The sequence below is a fragment of the Zalophus californianus genome, chromosome 7 (assembly GCF_009762305.2).
Source record: "Zalophus californianus isolate mZalCal1 chromosome 7, mZalCal1.pri.v2, whole genome shotgun sequence".
In the NCBI taxonomy this organism is placed as follows: Eukaryota; Metazoa; Chordata; class Mammalia; order Carnivora; family Otariidae; genus Zalophus; species Zalophus californianus.
In genome coordinates, this window is record NC_045601.1 from 105,906,902 (window position 1) to 105,930,447 (window position 23,546).

Sequence of the window (23,546 nt, forward strand, 5' to 3'; positions counted from 1 at the left end):
TATAAAATAACAACCCACACGTATCTCTCCAGCACACCTAATCCTACCTACTCTTTTTTCCCCCTTCTTAAATTTTTTTTTACTCTTTTTGTGGTAGCATAGGAATTAGTATGACATGTTAAATTGTTTATTATGTGTCACCTGACCCTTAAAATATAAGCTCCATGACAGTGTGGACTTTGTCTATTTTGTTTAATGTTCTATCCCTGCCATCAAGAGTAGTGCCTGATCCCAGAGTCCTGGGATCGAGCCCCGCGTCGGGCTCCCTGCTCAGCGGGAAGCCTGCTTCTCCCTCTCCCACTCCCCCTGCTTGTGTTCCTGCTCTCGCTGTGTCTCTCTCTATCAAATACATAAATAAAATCTTTAAAAAAAAAAAGAGTAGTGCCTGGTTCTCAATAAATATTTGTGAATGAATGAGTGTATGGTGACTTGGTATGCCCTTTTTCATCCATTGTGTTGAACAATTAGTAGATACAGTCTGGAATCTTATGTTTTTCAGGGCTATGAATTTTCTTGAATTATTTCTTCAAATGTTCCTTTCCCTCCATAGTATTCTCTTCTAGAACTTCTGTTCGGGGATTTTAGACCTGGATTAATCATCCAACTTACTTTATTCTTTCTTATTTTTAATTTATTGTCTTAATTACTTGTACTACATACTAGGTTAGGTGCTTTAGAGAAGTAAAAATGCAAAGTGAGTTTTCTGCCTACAGTTATTTATGTATTTGTAGTACTTATTTACATATTCACCAATTGCCATTATCACAAAAGTAAATCATGTGGGAGAGTTTTTCCCTTCTAATCCATAGCTATGACTGTGATACTACATTACTAAATAGAGCACAGATATTGATGGGGATGGGATGACACCAGAATCTGTAAACATATGACACTTGAATAAAATTAGTTGGTGAAAATTCCCCTTCCCAAATCCACCCTTCCCTACAAGGAGGCAGAGAGGACTTCTCATCAGGCCCTGGGCTCCAACTTTTCACATGAACTCCGACACACATCCTTTGGGACAGAGAATGGTGAAGGTACAACAGGAATGAATATTTCTTGAGAATCTGTGCCAGACACTTTGCATGTATAATTTTTTTAAAGATTTTATTTATTTATTTGACAGAGAGAGACACAGCAAGAGAAGGAACACAAGCAGGGGGAGTGGGAGAGGGAAGCAGGCTTCTACTGAGCAAGGAACCCAATGTGGGGCTCGATCCCAGGACCCTGGGATCATGACCTAAGCCGAAGGCAGACGCTTAACAACTGAGCCACCCAGGCGCCCCTTGCATGTATAATTTAACATGGTCCTTGCACAATCCTGAAATGCAAGTGTCATGACATCCATATTAAAAATGGGGACTTGAAAATAAGACACATTAGTCATTTGGCACAAGATCATACACCCAGGGTTAGAGCGGAAACATTAGCTGCTAACTTTGAATTTAAACTCTTTTTTTTTTTTTTTTTAACATTTTATTTATTTATTTGAGAGAGGGAGAGAGAGCGTGCGCTTGCAAGTGCAGGAGCAGGGGGAAGAGGAAGAGGGAGAAGCAGTCTCCCCACTGAGCAGGGAGCCTGACTCAGGGCTCTGGGATCATGGACCCTGGGATCATGACCTGAACCTCAGGCAGACACTTAACCGACTGAGCCACCCAGGCACCCCTTAATTAAAGTCTTAATAGCACATTCAGACTTCTAAACTAATTGCTGTGTGTCTAAGAGTAGATCTGTTATGGACCGTATGAAAAAGATTTTTCTACTTCAAAAACCAAACTATGTTTACCCAAAAATATTTACAGAAATTTATCAGAGACTTTTAAAACTCCATGAAAACTATATTAAGCTGTTAATTCTGTCTAAATTCTGTAAAGTACTCAATGTTGATTGGTCAAGTTACTGAATTTTACATATTTAAATATTAGTTTATATGAGGGAACTATTAAATATTAGTTTACATGAAGAAAATGGAAAAGTTAGCTATCTACTAGCTATGGGATACAATGGAAACAGGAAGTTATTGTCCAACAGACTTGTTCCAATCCCATCTTAGTCATATAAATGCTCTGAGCTGCTATTCCCTTATCTATAAAAAAACTATAAAATATTAATATCCCTTAATTCATAGGATTTTTGCAAAGATTTGAAAAACTAACAATTTTAAAAATATGTCAGATATGGCAAGCATCTTTTTTTTTTTTTTTTTTTTTGACAGAGAGACACAGCAAGAGAGGGAACACAAGCAGGGGGAGTGGGAGAGGGAGAAGCAGGCCTCCCACGGAGCAGGGAGCCCGATGTAGGGCTCGATCCCAGGACCCTGGGATCATGACCTGAGCCGAAGGCAGATGCTTAACCGACTGAGCCACCCAGGCGCCCCCAGTTATGTCAAGCATCTTATAGTGTATTCGATAAATGCTAGTTTATGTTCTTGTTCTTCATATTATTGGTGCTACTCTTCCTTAAATTAAGTCTCAGAATCTAGAATTATAATTTCCATCACTGGATCACATTGTTTATTTGGAGGAGGACACTTCCCACCCATTTCTGTTTTTAAATTGTCTGAACAGAAGCATTTTTAAAAGGAAATGAAAATATTCTACTTCTGGTATTTAAGGAAGGAAGTAGCCTTAGTTAAGTCTGAAGACTCATGTGATAATGGGCATCTAATGTCCCTCCAGACTCACTTTTCACCCTTCTGCCTTTTCTGCACCCTGGGAGGCTCATCTCTTTAGATCTCTCTTGCCCTCTGACTTCTGGTTGAGTTTGGCCAGTGGGAGGCACCAGCAGGACTGCTGAGTGGGATGAATGAATGTAAGGCCGAAGGTGGCTATCTATGGCAGGGTGGACTTGTCCAGCTCCTGGGCTCAGGTGGTGGCTGCCTTCCCCTTACCCCTCTAAGCCTAGGGTTCATAATGGCCTCCTGTTGCTCAGAGAGCCAGGAGGGTGCCACACTACCCGTTGTGGTTTCCCTAAACCTTCCCCACATCTTCATAAATAGTTTCTGTTCAAACTGTCCTCCAAGTTCCGGGTTTAACTATGCCATCTTTTTTTTTTTTTTTTCCGCCCAAGCCCCTGACTGATATATTCAAGTAAATATCAGTGATCCCATATGGGTCATCCCCAAAGATACCCCAGACACACATATATTAGCTGAGAGTCAGCCAGATAAATTATATAAATTGAAGTTTTCTACAAATCCTGATTAGAGTTGGAGGCACAACTTGATTTGCCTTTAGGCTGGAAATTCATCATGGCTAGTATCTAACTGAGCTAACTCCAGATGAGTCACAATATTTTCTTTAGACATTTCAGATAATCTGTAGCAATGTCTTTGAGACTCTTTTAAGATTAATAACCTCTGTGTGGTCTGTGGAGACTACATTAATGGAGTTTGCATTCTGGAAGGGAAGCCTTCTTCTTGTAAAGAGATCTTTACACAATAGGGCGATAAGTGGTAAGCTGGCTGAAGTCCTACAATGTCCCCAGAAACACAATGGAAAGGGGGTGATTAGGTCTATGCTTGAGTTAGAGGAGACCTCAGAGAGGCTGTGGCCCCTCGCTTGCAATTTTTGAAGGATGTGGGACTCTGTCTTCTCTATGTTGTCTGCTTTCTCAGAATGTGACCGAGGGAGTGTTGTTGGACGGTTGTATCATTTTAGCTTGATGTGAAGGAATCTCTTAATATCCTGGTTTGGGTTTAAGTAACAATCCTAAAACATTTTCTCTGCTTACCAAATTATCAGTAGACCTTTTTTTTTCCCCCCTTTTCTTATACAGATTACTTTTTTCATCTTCTAACCAAGAATGAGTCATTACTAAGCAATATGTTATGCTCTTATGGTGCTTTTTAGTCCTCCAAATGCCTCTACCACATTATTTCATTTTATCTTCACAATGACCTGTTAGTGTAACAAGATCTGTACTATATCACCTTTTGAGCCCTTTTTAGTAACCTTTTTAATTCTTGAGTAGAGGATGGGCCTGACATCTGAGCTCAGGAAACCTGACTTTTCGTTTAGTTTTACATATATGTCTTCTAATTTGATAAATACTGTATACAACATTGATTGGTTTTCCTATGCAAGCAGTGTTTGAATACAAAATTTGAATAAGGGCTACTTTCTCTGACAGACTGAGGGGGAAGTATATACAAATTATCTCTGTTCATCATATGATAAAAGCAGAGAGCAGATTAGAATCAGATACAGACCAGTCTTTCTTATGCATTAGTAATTGCATTGCTTTAATCCCATTTTGCAACTGACTTTGGCTTTCAAATGTATCTGGAACTACTGGGTAGGATACTGGAATAATTAACTCTATCACCTGCTGATTTGAGTACCATGGTGAACATTATTGTAAAATAAGTCATTAATGCTAGATGACGATCCAACCTCATACTTCCTTCCACACTTACACAATTCATTGGATTGGTTGCTATTTCTACTGGTTAAACTAAGTAGTTTTTTTGTTTGTTTGTTTGTTTGTTTGGGAAAACTGACTCCCTCCTGCACCTCACCTCTTTAAACTTTTCTTTTTTATTTCTTCTCTCATTGATGCAAGCATTTAATTATGAAGCCGAAAGTAAACTATACCTAAGGTTAAAAACTAGAACCAGAAGGTAAAAGCCAAAAGCATCTTTGGAGCTCATTTGTTGTTCACCTTTCTTTAGTTCCTGTTTGAAGAACCCGAGGACCAGAAAGAGCCACTCTTCTGTTTAAAACTATAGCTTCAAGAATGTATGTACATTAAGACATGCATTATATTTCATGTTGGGGTGATTCGACATGAGAAGTGATTATGGAAGCTGTTAGTTCCCTATCAAAAGAACTCTATATAGTTTTTTCCTTTAACTTTAGATGAGAGTTGTTTTTTAAAAACTTGTTAAGAAAGGGATTTTAGTGATAGATACACTGTATGCATAGAAATATGTATATATGTATATATGTATATATATGGTATATATGTATTGTGTGTATATATGTATATGTATATATCCAAACAAATTATTTACATCCTAAATTTGTTTATGGTAAAATAAGTTGTTAGTGCTAAGCAGTAGTCCAATAATAGCCTTTAATCTTTGTGAATACTGGAAATGACAAACTGGCCCTGAAATTTAAATTTTCATTTCTGAATAAATGTAGATAGCAATTTTTCAAGGATTGCTATATGTTGCATGACAATGCCTCACGTAAACATCAAACCATAGGCATTTTTAAAAATTTTATGAAAGGGAAAACAATGGTTTTGGAAACTTTTTTAAAGTTAATGATTTTTTAAAGCTTCTTGATTAAACTGTGAATTCAGTTTATGTAGTAGTCCACATGGAGATAATCTGCTGAGTTAGACCATAAAAGGAGGTAATAATCTAATTGCTCTGGACCACTCTTCAAGATACACAGTACTGACACAGTAACCACACCTAAACTGAGTTTCATAGCAGACCCTTGCCCTCCTCATGCATCGAACGGGTTATAACACCCAGCATCAGAAGCTATAACTCTAAAATTATAAAGTTGGCACTTTCTCCATGTATTTTCTCAACAGAAGGACCAAATTATAAAATTGCTTTTGCTGAAACAAGGGTAATATTAATAGAGATAAAATTAGAAATCAGTTTTCCTTATTCCTCATGATTATTCTTTAGGATTACTTTATTCTTTCCATTTGATAATTTTTCTAATCATTACATTGGTCTTTGTGTGGTCTGTTGTAATTCACTGCTTTTAATAACCCGATCTAACCATGAAGATTTAGTACGAGACCTGTGTTTATTCCTAAACATTCTGGGGTGAAATGAAATCAGGTTATCATGTGAAAAATTAGGCAAAGTTCCAAAGAAAAGTAATTAACTCAGTCTTTTACCTGTTAGATTTTTGTCCTTTGGAGAAATAACTAATGGCCACAACTCTTTGAGTGGACACCTTTATAGAAGACTGGGAACAGAAGGAAATATGGAAGGAAGCACAGAGATGCCATGAAATAAGCAGAGAAAAAAAGAGTTATTTTTAATTGTAGACAAGAAAAGTACACATTTTGTAATCTACCAAAATGTTTATGCTTTTAAATTTTTAAATGCAAATAAAATGTACACCCTTAGATCTTTACACCATATCATTTTCAGTTATTGAGTAACTAAACGATAGCTATGTAGAATGTTGAGCAAAGTCAAGATCTACCATCTTTCTACAATTGTAATATATTTTAGTTTATTTTTGAAATTTTTATATTTAAATTCAAGTTAGTTAACATATAGTATATTATTAGTTTCAGGGATAGAATTTAGTGATTCATCAGTTGCATGTAACACCCAGTGCTCATTACATCAAGCCCTCCTTGATGCCCATCACCCAGTTACTGCATATCCCTACCCACCTCCCCTCCAGCAACCCTCAGTTTGTTCCCTATAGTTAAAAGGTTCATGGTTTGCCTCCTCTGTTTCTGTATACTGGTTGAAGCAGTTAAATAGTAGTCTAGTTTTAATGGTTAAATAGTAAATAATTAAATTTTAAATACTAACTATAGTTAGTTAATAGTATAGTATTTAAACTATAATCCAATTTAGTATGGTAGTTAAGGTATAATCCAGAATAGTGTACTATTTAAACTATAACCTAGTTTATTACTTTAACTTCAACTTAAAAAAATTTCCAACATATCCTTTTGCTTACTTGCAAACCTTGATGTGTTTAGACTTTAAAGTTGCTTATGAATAACTTCTATGCAGAATAGTTTAAAAGAAAACTTTCAAATGGTTGTTCTCCTGATTTCATTTTTAAATAAGAGTAACCAAAGAACTAGTTCCTTGTCAAGTTTGCTGTTCTTATACAATAAATGCAGTCATTGTTTATTGGATATTTTTAAAACTTTGAGGCTTATATTGAGGGTGGCTTGGTAATTCTTTAATGATTAAAGAATTAAAGGTAATATTTTATGTATATAAATAAAAATGAATTCTTTGAGTTATGAGATACTGATAATTATAGCTTTATCATATTTTTTAAAACTTGACTTAACTGTGTTTGACTTACCATTCTTAAAAGAAGAGTTAAAATGAAACTCTAAAAAGTTAGGCACATCTTTTATCAATTTATATACTTGTTTATATTTCAGATGTCTAAGATAGTGGAAGACCAATCACCAACAAAGAATAAGGAGATCATATGATAGGAAAATACGAAGTCATATATCTTACATTTATAGTGTCCTGAATGTTAACTGTATTTAGTTACAAATCCATTTCCTTTCAAACATTTGCTTAGTCCTCAGTCCTTAAGCTGTGTCTGCATGAAGCAACTGGCTTGTATGTTTTGATCCAAACCATTTTTATTTTGGCAACCATTTCATTGCCAGCAATGAAAATGTTTTGAAAGGCAAATAAATGTTTTTGTGGGTAGACTTCTCTATGCAATGTAAGGCTTGATTTAATGATCAGAACTTCCTGTATTCTGAATAAGAAATTAAACTTGGAGAGAAAGATAAATGGCTTGATGTTAAGCATTTATTATTTAGTACCAGTTTTTTGTACTTGACTATCTCTCATAGGTTTTTTTATAAGGGTTAAATGAGATAATATATAGAAGACAAGAAGCATAGGATAGTACATTCAATAAATGTTAACATTAAAAAAAAGTTAAAAAAAATTAAAAATAAATAAATAATTAAAGAGTATTAGTTTCTTTGCTTAAACATGCATGATACATGTGCTTATCTCCAACCATTCTGAAACCACACTAAAGAACAGCAAAATAATTTAAAGAGGCATAAACCTGTAAAGACAAAATGGGTAAAGATTAAATAACAGCTGAGATATGTTAAAAAAAATTATGGAAGCTTAAAGGTGGATAGAAATGCCAAAAGTTTAAAAATTCTGAGAAAAATGAAACCTTAGAACCTTGAAAAAATCAGGATTGAAGGTACCTCTGAAGAAAGAAGGATTGGATGAAAACCAGAAAAATTTGTGGAAAGTATAAAGAAGCAATTTTATCGCAGTCCCTGTCAAAACCATATAGGCAGTCAACTATCCTTTATCCATTTGGCAGAATACCATAGGTTTACTCTCTGGAGAGGTTGAATAAAACAAACTCTGCTATTAGAGATTCTAGGCACAGAGACCACCAACATTCAATTAATAGACATTCTAAAAAGAATCCAGAAAACCGAAAGAAAGAAATTTTCAGAGTGATGCAAGAATATTTACCAGACATGAAGGACAGAAATATATGGGTTACAGTATCCTTGTGAGTACCAAGAAAATATGTGAAGAAAGATGCTCACCAAGGCACAGCAGCATGAAATTTCAGAATTTCAGGTATGAAAAGAACAACACTAAAAGTTTTTCAGAGGAGGAAAAAAAGTCACATAAAGGCTTAAGAATAACAACAACTAACTTCTCAACAGCAACATTTTAAGCTGGAAGACAGTGGAGCAACGCCTTTAAAATTCTGAGGGAAATGGTTTTTAATCTCAAATTCCATACTCAGTTTACCAACTGAATATGAAGGTGGCTTAAATGAATTTTCAGAATAGATCTTTAAAATTTTATTTCCCATAAACCCCTTCTCAGGAAACTAGCAGGGGTATTTTTCAGCTACAGCCCCACCACTGGGGGAGGAAGAAAGGTGTTGCAGTTTGAGCTCATTTTAGTTTTCTAGTTTTCATTCTGCCTATTAAAAAAAAAATCAATATTCTTTAAAGGAACATAACAGAATCCAGAGTCCTTATAAGGCATCATTCACAATATCTCAGATAAAATTCCAGATTCCTTAAAATATGAAGTAACAGGCAACCATGACTTATACCCCAGAGAAAAAACAAAATGAAAGCTGACTGCAAGATGACCCAGTGTTGATATTAGCAGATAGGGGTTTTTAAAGCAGCTATTACATCTATACTCGAGAATAAAAAATCTACCAAAATAAGGACGTAAACTAAGAAAGAGCAAGAAATAGAATCAAGAAATTAAGAATCCAAAAGGAATAGTTGAAAAATTGGAGGACTCCAGATGAGATGTCTCTAAGGGAAAACAAAAACAATGAAACTGAAAGAAATCCTTACATGTTTCAAATCTCTCAAAGAGTTTGAGATCAGTGTTAGAGTCACAAAAAAACTAAATAAATAAATAAATAAGCAAAGAAACAACTCAAAGAAATTATTAACTACAAGAAAAATGTTTTTAAAAATTATAAAAAGAAATTTGTTCATAGTAGCCAAGCTGTAATAGTGTTTACACAGTCTAAAAATATAAACACTGGGTATTAATTTTTTTAAATTATATTTTATAGATAAGATCAAGAGGGGAGGAAGGAGGTGGTTAAATAAGAGGCATCTGAGAACACTAAGTCTTCTTTATCTTCTATAGTAAGAATTGACACTATTTCAAGCTGAAGAATAAAGAAAACAAACATATTATAAGCATATTTCCAATATGGAGGTAAATAACAGCAGAACAAGCTGAACAAGTTGAAAGTAGTTGCCTCTTGAAGCAGAATCACTGAAAAGAAGTGTGGTAAGGTAGTCCTGTCTGTCATTATAAAACTTAAGAGTATTGCTTGACTTTTAATGTTATATACATTTTAACTTAAATTTTAAAACTGTTTAATTGAATTCTGTATAACACACAGTACAGTGCCTGGTACAAATTAGGTACTCAATAAATGGTAGCTATTGTTACTGCTAAGATTATTAACTCTCCTAATAGTCATTAAAATCATGGGGTACCCATTTCAAATGGAAAAACTATATTTATAAACTGACAAATCTAGGGAAGTTATTGATGTATCTGATCTCACAGTTATGTGAATATGTGAGTAGTAGAGCTAGACCTGGAATCCAGATTTCTGAACTCTTTCAGTCACAACATGGAGGCTCAGAGAGGATCGATGGCTGAGAAGTACAGTTGTAAGCAGAGCTGTCCTTTCATCGTCTGACCTAGAATCTGGCCTGGTAAATAGTGAGTGATGGCCCAATGGATAGAAAGACAGACAAATAAATCTTGGGCCAGGGGACAATCTAGCTTTTCATAACATAGCTTTTCATAACATAGCTTTCAACAACTCTTGCCTTTTACTATTTATTTATTTACTATGTATCCTCAAAAGGTAAGATCTAGGGATTTAGTCAAAACCCAAAGGAAAGAGGTGCAACAGAAGTGTGGTTAAAATGGAATATTTTCAGGATGTTAATAATTGTGAAATTAATTTGCTGTACTTTTAAGACCTTTTGGAACTTTAGAGGAATCTTTCTGCTGAATTTATGTGGGTCCCAGACAAATGCAGAGTTTATTGACTTCATCTAACCCAATTCATTTATATCAAAGATGAGGAAACTGACAACTGTCAATGGGAAATGGATTGCCAACATTTGACAAACATTTATAAATTGCCTGTCGGGGAATGGTGGTCTTGGACCAAGAGATATTATTCAAAATGTAGTTGGGAAGTGAGAGTATTAAGTAACTGGTTGAGGAAGATAAAGAAGAAACTCATTGATGAGTATAATTAACATGTTGTTACCTGAGCATATGAGTTTCATACCGAGGTTAGATAACAGACACTATTGTATGAAGATAATCATAGGTCTTTTTTCTTTGATAAAATTATTTTGAAACCTATATTTTAAAGGAGAAAGTGCTGCATCCCATAAAGAATCAAGAATTTCTCATAATTTGAGTATAGTTCTATATTAGGACTCTCCAGAAAAACAGAACCAATAAGGGATCTGGGGGAAGGGGTGTGTGGGGGGGTGTGGATGGATGGATGGATAGATAGAAAGATGGTAGGTAGGTAGGTAGGTAGGTAGGTAGGTAGGCAGGCAGGCTGAGGAGTCCCAAGTTCTGTAGTTGGCAAGCTGGAGACCCAGGAGAGGTGAAATGTAATTCCAGCCTGAGTCCAGCCTGAAAAACAGGAGCTGTTTTAGTCCAAGTGAGAAGGCTAGAAAAGACCAATGTTCCATTTCAAGGTAGACAGAAAGGGTTCCATTCCCTTTTATTTGGCCTTTATGGTTTTTTTAAGTTTTTATTTAAGTTCCAGTTAGTTAACATACAGTGTAATATTAGTTTCTGGTGTACAGTATAGTGATTCAACACTTCCATACAACACCCAGTGCTCATCACAAGTGCCCTCCTTAATCCCCATCTCCTATTTCACCCATCCCCCCACTCACCTCCCTTCTGGTAACCATCAGTTTTCTTCTCTGTAGTTAAGAGTCTATTTCCTGATTTGCCTCTCTCTCTTTTTTCCCTTTGCTTGTTTGTTTTCTTTATTAAGTTCAGCATATGAGTGAAATCATGTGGTATTTGTCTTTCTCTGACTGACTCATTTTGCTTAGCATAATACTCTCTAGCTCTATCCATGTCATTGCAAATGGCAAGATTTCATTCTTATTTATGGCTGAGTAATGTTCTATTTTATATATATACCTCATCTTCTTTATCCATCAGTCGATGGATACTTGGGCTGTTTCCATAATTTGGCTATTGTAGATAATGATGCTATAAACATCGGGGTGCAGGTATCCCTTTGAATTGGTATTTTTGTATTATTTGGTTAAATACGTAGTAGTGGAATTGCTGGATCATAGAGTAGTTCTATTTTTAACTTTTTGAAGAACCTCCTTACTGTTTTCCAGAGTAACCACACCAACTTGCATTCCCACCAACAGTGCAAGAGGATTCCCCTTTCTCTACACCCTGGCCAACACCTGTTGTTTCTTGTGTTGCTGATTTTAGCTCTTCTGATAGGTGTGAGGTAATAATGTTCTATTCAGTTCTTCAGTTGATAGGTTGAGGTCCACCCACATTAGGGAGGGCAGTCTGCTTATTTTACCTATTCACATGTTAATTTCATCCAGAAATACCCTCACAGTCACACCCAGAATAACGTTTGACCAAGTGTCTGAGCACCTTGTGGCCCAATCAAGTTGACACACTAAATTAATCATTACAAATGCACGAAAGTGTGAAAATAGAATTGAAATTATTGGAGTTTAAATGTAGAATAGTATCAGAAAAAAACCAAGAAATATAATGAGAATGAGGATATAGTGAAAAATCTGTGAGCCACAGGCTTTAAAGACCACATTGAAGTTAGATAATAGTGACTTCTCATAGATCCTGGAACAAGAATTACGGGCATTGTATTTGAGCAAGATCGTTCTAGCACTTAAATCTAGATTGCATCACAATTTGGAGACACTGAAATTTTGAAACCAGTAAGCAAATAGCCCCACAAGCGTAGATTAGGATGAATTCTGTGGAAGTAGAAAGCAAATTCAACACCATGAGCCAAGTAAAACAAAACAAAATCAACAGAGGTTAGTGAAAAGGTAGTAGAGTGAGGAAAATAAAATGAGTTTGAATGTTAGTGTCATTGAGAGCAATGAGAAATTAAGAGGAGATTTATTTGCAGGATCAAAGATTAGGCATTTAAGATGACATGTAAAATTTAAAGGACGTTTATGCTCAAATTCCAAATAAAGTGTCATAAAATACTTCAAAATGCAGACATGATGGGTGTTAATATGCAAGGGGAACTTTTGTCTTTTAAACAGTTACAGGGGCGCCTGGGTGGCTCAGTCATTAAGTGTCTGCCTTCGGCTCAGGTCATGATCCCAGGGTCCTGGGATCGAGCCCTGCATTGGGTTCCCTGCTCAGCAGGAAGCTGCCTCCTCCCTCTCCCACTCCCCCTGCTTGTGTTCCTTCTCTGCTGTTCTTTTTTTTGTCAAATAAATAAATAAACAATCTTTAAACAGTTGTTACAAGTATATTATTTTTTGTTTACTTTGAAAAACAAATAATATTTATCAGAAAAAAACATGCTGTACCTGAGTTGCTATTGTGGTAAAATAATAATGTCTTGTAGCACGATATTGTACTAAGTTGCTGTTACCATACCTTTATCCATATAGTTAAGAAAATTAAGTTTGTATACTCATTCTACTAGTGATTGGTCTTAAGGTATTTTTGTGTTCCATTATTTCTTGCATATTTTATATCACAATTAAATATATACTACTTTCATTATAATAAAAAATTGTGAAATGCACCATTATTTCATGTTATTCTAATTACTACCAGAAATATTTAGCTTGCAACAGTGAGTAGTGAAGTAATTACAACTTCCATTTAGTTTCAAAGATTAAGAGATCGAGGGATTTCTTAGAATATAGAATCAATTTTTTTAACACTGAAGGTATTAGGAATATATTGTGACTTTGGTTTCCTGGCTCTAGAACTGCTTTCACGTTAAAGGCACCAATTCTGAGCTCAGCATTCTGTAGAACTGGACTGACAAGCTGCTAACCCGTTTTTTAAGCTTTTTAAGCTTTATATTGTTAAAGAGGTGTTTCTTTATTCTTTTCTGGTGGGCATGAACAAAAATTTCTAGAAGGAAGCCAATGTGTAATACACAGTTCTACTGTGTGATCACTGTAATTAGCTGATAAGATTGCTCACCTCACTTTATAGAGAAGAGGTCAGAGTTTGGGAGAGGTAATTTTGGAGCATGAGGCACATCAAGGCAGATAGGTTTGAAGTAGCACAGTGATCATGTTCAGTCCTGAGGAGTCACTTCTTGAAAGTCCGGGGCGTATTAGGAGAATTCTAGCAGCGCCCGTGCTAGTAAGGGCACAAAGTTAGGTGAAGGAAATTAGTGCATCGGATAGATGAAAACTAAAGTTAAATTTTCCTGCTAATTATGACCACATACCATGACATAAATTCCAGATCCCTACGGTAGTCATCTACTGGTTTTCAAAGGTGTTTTAAAATGTCCAAGTGTCCTATGCCTTTATTTTCCATTTTCTATTTTTTCCTGGTTAATGTGTTTGTAAACTGACATTTTGAAGAGGATTATAAAGACAGATGATTTATTGATATGTAGTATGGATAAGTGATTAATTGGGGAAACTTTTGGGATATATATACTTCTCCTGATCCTTTCTTAACATAGGTGAAATTACTTCCGTCTGTATAGTACTTTGTCAAATCCTCACCATCCTTTGTGAAAGAAAACAAAAGTTACTTGACAGGGCTGCCTCCTGGTTCCCTGTACGTTCCCTATATACGTCCACACATTTAAATGGATACTGAGCCCATATTCTTCTCCACACTGATTGTGTGTATTTTATACTGTGATAGAAATGTTTTTATTTGAAAAAAAAACATGTACACTTATTTCCCTGACACTCTGCCAGTTTTTAGAAAAATATGTTCAAATTTTTCCTGCTGAAAACTTTTGGTTTCTGAGTAGATACATCATCTTTTTAAAACCTTTCCCCCAAGATTTCTTTTTAAATGGCTCACAGTTAAATTTAAATTTCTATATTTAGGTAGAATTATGTTTATATACCAACCACCAGTATCCAGGAAATTCAGTGGTAAGGCTGACACATAGGGAGTTTATAGTCTATTTTGTAGTCTGTGTATTTAGACAAGGTTTGAAGCTTACTTAGCAAAATCGCTTAAACATTCGAGCAGAATTTCTCTAGTACAAATGCACTATTTGATTCCTTATTATTGTTAAGATAACAGTGTGTCACTTTTTAAAGATTAGTTCTCAGGAATATGTTAGATTTATTCCCTTCAAAGAAGAATGCATTTAGGAACAGCCTTTATATGTAAATATTTTTATAATATTGGATAGAGATGGTGTGGTGCAATCACCGTGGTTTGATCAAATTTGGAAGAAGTTACAGGCACATATTTGTAGTGTTTTCTCCAGCATCTTTATTTTTTTCATCTGGACATATTTTATGTTCCTTCCAACTAATCAAAATAAGAAACCGATTTTGCCTTTGCCAAAAAATAGAACTATCATTTTTCACATTCTTTTATTTTCCAGGTCATTTTCAAGTAAGATTGTGTTTCTAGGACTTCTGAACTCCAGAAAACTCTCAACTTTGTAGATATAAGGGCCCAGATGAACATTTCAGGGGGAATCTAACTTTTCATGCAGTATGTTTTGTGTTGTACATTCCAGATACAGTTAACTTTTTGTATGCATGTGATTAGTGTGGAAAGAAATTAATGCAGTCCAGTATTATGATTTATGGACTGAATCCTTTGCCCACTGAAGACTTGCCAAAACTAAAACTATTTTTTTTCCTTTGGATATTAGAAACAGCTACTGTTTTTGTTGATCTTTTAAAGTTCTGAATGGGCCTATTTCAAATCATACCAGCATGGGAGCTCAGATTAATAATATACTTATTCAACTAGTGATACTGAGTGAAACCATTGCTCACATGGATATGAGGATAAAATTTCATAAAATTATTTTCAGGTGCATTAATGCATTTCTGGAAGCTGCACATGATTTTTCTTTTGCATGAAAGAAATCAGGGATTTCTGTTTATTGTATCAGTTACAGGTGGGCTTATAAGTTAATTTAATGGCATTTTTTTACTTTAAAACATAAGACATTTCACTTTCAAAAGCAGTAATGTGATTGCCAGATTATTCCCAAAGGTTTTTAACTCTTAGAATATTTATCTCTCTTGAGACATCATGACTGTAGTATACTTAATTTAGATTATGGAGAGAAAAAAATCCTAAGTTCTCTTTGTTATTAGTTACAGCAAGCCGCTGAAGTTTCTCAGCTTCGGGGAGCAAGGGTAATCTCTGCTGAAGACCTTCTGTTTTTGATGCGCAAAGATAAGGTAATATAAAACAATTTCCTTGTATTAACATGCCATGTTTGGTGCTTAATTACACTTATATAAGGAACTGTATCATTCTTATACAGCTTTCAAATTGGAATACAACTATTAAACTGATGTTTTAGTCTTCATAGTTTGCACAAAATGGTTTATTGTAAGAGAATTGATTGTTCACCAAGGGCCAGGGCACTGATGTAGATCTAGGCTGCCAACTAATTCTCACTTATCCTTCCCTATCTCTTTCAACATTTTCATTGCTACATAATATTCACTATGTATCAATTATGTGCTTTGTTGGAATACGTGAGATAGAACTGAGTGGCATATTTATTTTTCTTCTAATTTTACACAAGATTACAGGCTTTCCCAGGGTTTGTTTCAAGGTTTATTCTGTGACACTGATTTATAGGAAAACAATCAATCAGTCAAGATGAGTCTTTCAGTGGCATCAATATAATAATGTCTAGAGTTTTTATGGTAAAGGTCTACCTTTCTTACTCTTTGAACTCTGGTAATTAAAATATTTAAGCTGGGCACCTGGGTGGCTCAGCTGGTTAAGCGACTGCCTTCAGCTCAGGTCATGATCCTGGAGTCCCGGGATCAAGTCCCACATCGGGCTCCCTGCTCAGCGGGGAGTCTGCTTCTCCCTGACCTTCTTCCCTCTTGTGCTCTCTATCTCTCACTCTCTCTCTCAAATAAATAAATAAAATCTTTAAAAAAATAAATAAATAAAATAAAATAAAATATTTAAGCTGATACTTACCTGTCTAGTTTTGTCCTATCTCCCACGAGTAGCTAGTTGAAAATATTTTATAATGTTTTACATGTTTTTAATAACGGTGTCATCTAAAAGTTACATGTACAAAAACTAGTGGAGTAACTACCATGTGTTATGTATGGTAGCTGCTATCCCCAGTGAGCAGGCAGTGTTTTGTTTCTGATGGTCCATCTTTCACTTCTTCATTGTTTTTCTGGCCTTTTCATTACACGTACCCATTCCTCTTCCACCATTTTTGTATGCTCGTGGCTGTTTTGTTTTGTTTTTTTTTTTGTAGTTTTTTGTTTGTTTGTTTGTTTGTTTTTTATCAGAAGACATTCCATTAACATTTTGGAGAACCTTGTTAACACCCTTTCCAATATCCAGTTACTTTATATCTGTGAAATCTTTTAATTCTGTTTGACTGAAGGTTGACTAAACTTAGATCAAGTATTTTCTGTCTTCCTCATAGAGTAAGATTCAGAAACCTACAAACCACACCATGACTCGTCTACCATTAAATTGTATAAATTCTTATTAACAATTTGATCTTATGAGGAATATAAAGGAAGAGAAAAGAAATGTCTTCACTATCAAGAAGCTATAATCTGGTTTAGGAAATCTGTATGATTTAGTTAAAGAAGCAGGATTTCCAAAGTTGTGTGATTAGACGAGAGGCAGAAGGATTTGTTGAAGTGGAGGTGTCTGAGACTCATGCAGTTGTACGTAGAATGGACCAAATGCAAAGGAACTAGCCAAGATGCTGGTTCAGTAATCAAGGCAAAATGTGGTGAGCATGATGGCTCTGGAAGTGGATAGGAAAGCAGATTTCAGGGAGACAGTAAAGAGTACAGGATTTGGTGACTTCATTATACTTAGAGGACCAAGAAGTAATAGACACTGGGCAGCAGTGCTGCTGTGTGGAAGGAGCTTGCCTTTGACAGAAATGAGGACCTGGAGCCAAGGTCCTTCATGAAGGCCCCTGGAGAACAGTGGAGTTAGTATTAGTACTTTACAGAATATGTCCAATCAACTTTTCTTTTTCATGACAGAGGTAAAGAGGCTAGCACAAAAAACAGTCCACATTGACACTTTCTCCTGCCTTTTGGGAAAATCAACATTTAAAATCATGGTGATACTATAGGAACATACACTAACTGACAGGGCCCCTCTAGTGCCCAGAAGGACTCTTAACCAGAATCCTTTCATCAACTGAGAACATAGCTGTAATATAGCTGCCAGAGTTCTCATCTTTCTTTTCAAAATAATAATTATATTTATCTGCTGACATGTTCCAAACAAAAGTAAAGTAGTTTACGTAGGTTTAACATAAGACAAAATAAAATCTAAAGTATTGAATACAATCAGAACAAAGAGAAAAGAAGGGGAGCAGAAGAACTATTTATAGGTGTATGTTTTTTCTCTTCCTAATTCCATTTTATATTCAAGCAGTATTTATTTACTGTCTACTATCTTGCTCTAGGTACCTTCACTCATTCTTTCGTTTATTCATCCCAGTGGTCCTATATGGTAGGCACTTTACTTAAAATTGTAAATAAAGAAACTGAAGTCCAAAGCTTATGTTCTACTTCTGGCCCTACTAACCTCTAGTTGTAACCTGTTTCCCTGTATATAAAAAGGAGATGATTATATTTGTCTGTATTTCAAGGTTGATCAAATAAGATGCGTGTAAAAGAACTTTGTGAAATGCACTATATTTCAGCCATAATTTGGAATCTTAAACCTGAAGGTCAGGAACCAAGCACACAACATATTACAAAGTATTATCAGTTAGTTACCTTTTAAGTTAAGCAGTATTATGGTCTTCTAATAAACTTAAAGAAAACCATCAAGACCCAACTATCATTCATCAGCTTTGAGTCTCATTAAAACATATTTCTCAGATTATAGAATGTTTTTCAGAAATATAAAACATAAACCAACTCTTCTAAATAAAAAAAAAAATTTTTTCCAGAGAATAAAAAACAATGAAAAGGAGAGTTGCTTGGCTTTTTAAAGCAGTTGTTACAAAATCCTTGTCTAGATGTTTATAAATCACTATAACTATCTTAGTATGGAGAGTGTGATAGAGTGTGATACTTGTGACAATCTTCAGGAAGAATTTAAGACTTTTTATAAGACCAAAAAAAAAAAAGCAACGACTGTAATTCTGGAGCATTTTGGATACTTACAAATAAAAAGTGCTTTTTAAAATGCTTGTATTTTATCTTTTATGTTTAATATGATGACATCTTTTATTCCATAGTATTAAGCTAAGAATTGCTGTATTTTTCACAGTGATCCTAGAATACAATTTTATTAAATTTAGTTATCATAGTATTCTATAATCAGTAAAGTGAATGTAATGTATAAGATTTTTTATTTCATATTTTTAACAGAAAAAGCTTAGAAGACTGCTAAAGTACATGTTTTTCCGAGACTACAAATCCAAGATTGTCAAGGGCATAGATGAGGATGACCTTCTGGAAGGTAACCTAAAAAAAAACAAAACACTAAACTGAGAGCAATGTGACATGTGCGTGCTGGGTGACACACTGATACAATGTCATTGTGGACTTTCCCATCACAGAAGAATATGTGTGCTTCTGTTAAATAATGTAGCTTAGAAATTATCCAAATATCTATTTAGTTGGCAGTTAAATCTTATGATTTTCTATTTACATGGCTTCATAGTAATCTATGTCAGTTCTTTTAATCATATGGCCTGTTTTATATCAGAATGTCGTGAAACTGAGAAAATCATGTGGATTCAAAACATAATTAATCTTAGCAAGCATAATTTTTCTGTTGTGGGTGTAGGAAGCCAGAACTGTTATTATATATCTCTGAAATTGACATATGGGTTTTTCTTAATTTATTATAAAAAGTACCTGATATGCAGTGTTATGTAAAGTCACCTCATTTTGGTGTGTTATTACTGTGCTGTTTGAAATCTTACCAACAGCCCAACACAGAGTAGAAAATTTTCTTTATCTGATTTTCCAACTCAATTCCCCATTTCAGAATATTTAGAAAAAAATATTAATGTTGCAGAATCAAGCAGTGCTAAGGTGAAAGCAGAAACATACTAAACAATACGTCAAAATAAATATGTGTGTTTTAGAATAACTCAAATATTTTGCATTGAATATAGTCACTGCATAGTGGGTATCCACTGCTAATAAAGACATTGATAAATAAACAAACTCTACTGGATTAAGAACTTCAGAAAACTGCTCAAAACCAACTGAAGAGTTAACAAATTTTAGAAGTAAATTTTGATTTACCTTCAGCAAATAAGCAAGTTTAATAACCATGCAAAAAAGAGAGAAAGAAAGAAAGAAAGAAAGAAAGAAAGAAAGAAAGAAAGAAAGAAAGAAAGAAAGAATATTCATATCAAATGTTTAATCAGTGTTGCCTATTTAATATTCCTGCAATTCTCATAGAATTTAATTTCTGAAAAATAGTTCTCCAGATGAATTTAAATGCTTCCTTTTTTGAAGAGCATAAAGAATACAGACCTGAATTCCAGTCAGTCCCAATTGTGTGCTTTCTCTCTATGTGAACTTGAGGATCAGTTTTCTCATAAGTCAAAAATTATACCACTCATGGTGGAGTTCTTATGAGAGTTTAACATAATGTATGAAAATAACCTGATACATCACAGTTCTGTACTTCTGAAACAAATAACGCAACATATTTTAAGAAAAAAGAAAAAGAAGAAGATAACAGGAGAGGAAGAAAAGGGGAGTATGTCAGAGGGGGAGACGAACCAGGAGAGATGATGGACTCTGAAAAACAAACTGAGGGTTCTAGAGGGGAGGGGAGTGGGGGGATGGGTTAGCCTGGTGATGGGTATTGAGGAGGGCACGTTCTGCATGGAGCACTGGGTGTTATGAACAAACAATGAATCATGGAACACTGCACCAAAAACTAATGATGTAATATATGGTGATTAACATAACAATAAAAAAAATTTAAAAAAAAAATAACCTGATACATCCCTGACATTGAATAAATGATAGCTTTTAATACCAAACTCAGAACACCAAGAAGCTCAGAGTGGTGAGATTAGCATTCACTTGTACAAACACTATCCTATCAGTCTGATACCTTCTCCTTATTTATTTCAGATCTCATCTCTTTATTTTCATTTAAACTATCTAGTTTTTTGTGTCATATAAAGTTTTAAAATAGTTGATATAACTTACACGATAAAGTAACCAGTAAAATATATCTAATACTGAGGTGGGACTTTGGAGAATGGCCATATGAGGATAGACTCTTTCCCTAGTGAAACACATTTTACTGGTGAAAACTTTAAAAAGTAATGGCTTAAAGTCTCTAGAAGTTCTCCTAAGCATATATAGCAAATGGAGAAGTACATATTTAAGAAAATCCAAATCTTATTAATAACAGTGAGAGTCTGTTTGATTTGAGCCATGACCTGCTCCCATTATCCTTCTTCTTCCCTCCTGGCACCTCAGCTCAGTATGGTAGAAGCTTTACTCTGGGCAAGTGTTTCCAAGAACATTGGACAGCTGATTCTTCAGCTACCAGTCCAGGGCAACAGTTTCCCCCCAGGAGGTTGGCATCTCTCATCTCCTCTGGCTCCATGTTGCAGAAGCTGTATTCCATGCAGGCACAGTTAAAAGGACTGGAGCTTCCACTCGTTCTCTGTTCACAGGAAAGCTCTACCCCAGACATGGTAGGCTAAGAATACTGGGCCCCTGATTGCCCCACCCTAGCTTGCTCATGGGGAATAAAGCTCCACACCAGAAGGGACAAGCCTAGAAGACAGTGGACTACCATCCCTGCCTGGCTATCCACTCACAGATCTAGGAGTCTTTCTAGGAAAAGCCAATTGCTATTTCTACCCCCAGCTCCAGTACAGTGATGCAGAGGTTTAGCCCAGAGGGAGAGGCAGACTTTGATAACAGAGAGTTCTGCAGCTTTCTCTGTGAGGACTGACTTTTTAGAACCGAGCATGTGGAAGTTCATACCTAAGGGTGGTATAGAAAACTGTGGAAATCCTAATGGTTAGTAATTAAGAGGAAGCTGGAAGCTATGTGATATGAGTAACAACAAACAAAATAGTGTGTCAGCTAAAGGTTTAACAGAGGAAACAAATGGAAGAGACAGCTAAGAAGAGTCTTTCTGGGGTCAGAGCAAAATGTAAAGGCCGGCAATATCTGGACTCTGCAAAGGGGCCTGACATTATTCAGACCAATCTGTGGAAAATGCCCAAGAGTATTATCAAAAACAGTAGAGCAATCAGCCAGAAGTCAGTGGAAGCTAAAAGCTGTATGTGATACCCATAGAATTAAACCAGCCAGAAACTTAGTAGAGATCAGGGAAAGTGACAGCCAAAGAGAACCTAACACCACAGTCATCCCTGGTGAATGAGGAGACCAGTTGCATGCTCACAGTTATGCTGTCTGGGGAACAACTTCTGAGGCCACATGCTGTGAGAAAAAAAGATTTTATTGAACCAGTCAAGCCAAATCACTAAACAGACAACCAAACAAGCAAACAATGACAACAGGCCCCAGGAAGAAGAGGGAATTATTATTTAGAGTTGCTATAAGATAAAATGTCCATTTTCAACAACAATAACCACTAAATACTAGACAAGCAAAAAAACAGGAATGTGTAATCCATAAAAAGGGAACAAAAAAGCAGACAACACAAACTGCCTTTGAGGGAGCCCAGATGTTGGACTTAGCACACAAAAACTTCAAAGTAGCTATCATAAATGTGTTCAAAGAACAAAGGAAACCATTTTTAAGGAACAAAAGGAAGGTGTGATTAAAGTGTCTCACAAAATAGAAAATATCAATTAAGAGAAATTAAGGCATACACTTGTCATGATGAGCACTGGGTGTTGTGTGGAAGTGTTGAATCACTATATTGTATACCTGAAACTAATATTATACTGAATGTTAACTAACTGAAATTTAAATAAAAATTTTAAAAATGATTAAAGATACAAATCATAAAAAAGAAACAAATGCAAATTCTGGAGTTGGAAAGCACAATGACTAAGATGAAAAATTCAGTAAAGAGGCTCAAAAGTAGCTTTAAAGTGAGAAGAAGGAATCAGTGAACTTGAAGACAGACTGTTAATGATTATGCAGTATGAAAAACAAAGAGAAAAAAGAATGAAGAAAAATTAACAGAGAAATTTGAGGCATCCTGATATGAGCCAACATGTACATAATGGGACTACCAGAAGGAAAGAAAAAGATAAAAAGGAGCAGAAAAAATCTTCAAACAGATCGTGATTGAAACTTCTCAACTTTGATGACAATCATTACATCCAAGCAGCTTAAGGGGCTCCAATTAGGATAATCACATAGAGATCCACATTCACATATATTCTTCTAGAAATGTAGGAAGACTAAGACAAAGAGAAACTCACAAAAGCTGCAAGGGAAAAACACCTCATCACATACAATCGAACTCCACAAGTATTAACAGCTGATTTCTCATTAACACTATAGATCAAAAAAAAAAGAAAAGAAAACCACCAATATAGGTCAGATAGCAGTGAAACAACATATTCAAATTGCTGAAAGAAAAAACTGTTAACCAAGAAACATACCCAGCAAAACTATCTTTTAAAAGTGAAGGCAAAATAAAATATATTCCCAGATAAACAAAAACTGGGTGAATTTCTTGGTAGCAAATCCACATAAAAAAATATGAAAGTAAGTTCTTCAGGCTCAAGCAAGTGGCACCAGACAATAATTTGATTACACACACACACACACACACACACACACACACACACACACACAAAAGTACCTGTAAAGGTAATTATGTAAGTAAAACATAAGAGACAATATAATTGCACATGTTTTCCTTTCTTCCTCTTAACTGATTTAAAAAAACGATGTATGAAACAATATATATAATTGTAATGTCAAGTCTATAACATGTAGATATATATATACATGTAGATATATATTACAATATATTTGACAGTAACAACATAAGTGAGGCGAGTGGTAACAAAGCTGTATTGGAGGAAGGAGTGACACAAGATGGCTGCTCAAATTACAGAAAGAAATGAAAAGAAGCAGAAATGGTAAATACAATGGTTAATATAACCAATTCTATAAATACC

General features: G+C 35.1%; 1 protein-coding gene across 3 annotated transcripts in view; it reads left to right on the forward strand.

Annotated features, from left to right (window-relative positions):
• SUPT3H (SPT3 homolog, SAGA and STAGA complex component) overlaps window positions 1-23,546 on the forward strand; it is a 556,588-nt gene that overhangs the window by 386,830 nt on the left and 146,212 nt on the right. For all 3 annotated transcript variants that reach the window (XM_027601307.2, XM_027601305.2, XM_027601306.2), the window contains 2 exons: window positions 15,574-15,660; window positions 18,817-18,907. In XM_027601307.2, coding sequence (XP_027457108.2) covers window positions 15,574-15,660; window positions 18,817-18,907 — 178 coding nt within the window. Of the gene's footprint in view, window positions 1-15,573; window positions 15,661-18,816; window positions 18,908-23,546 lie in introns of those variants that run through there.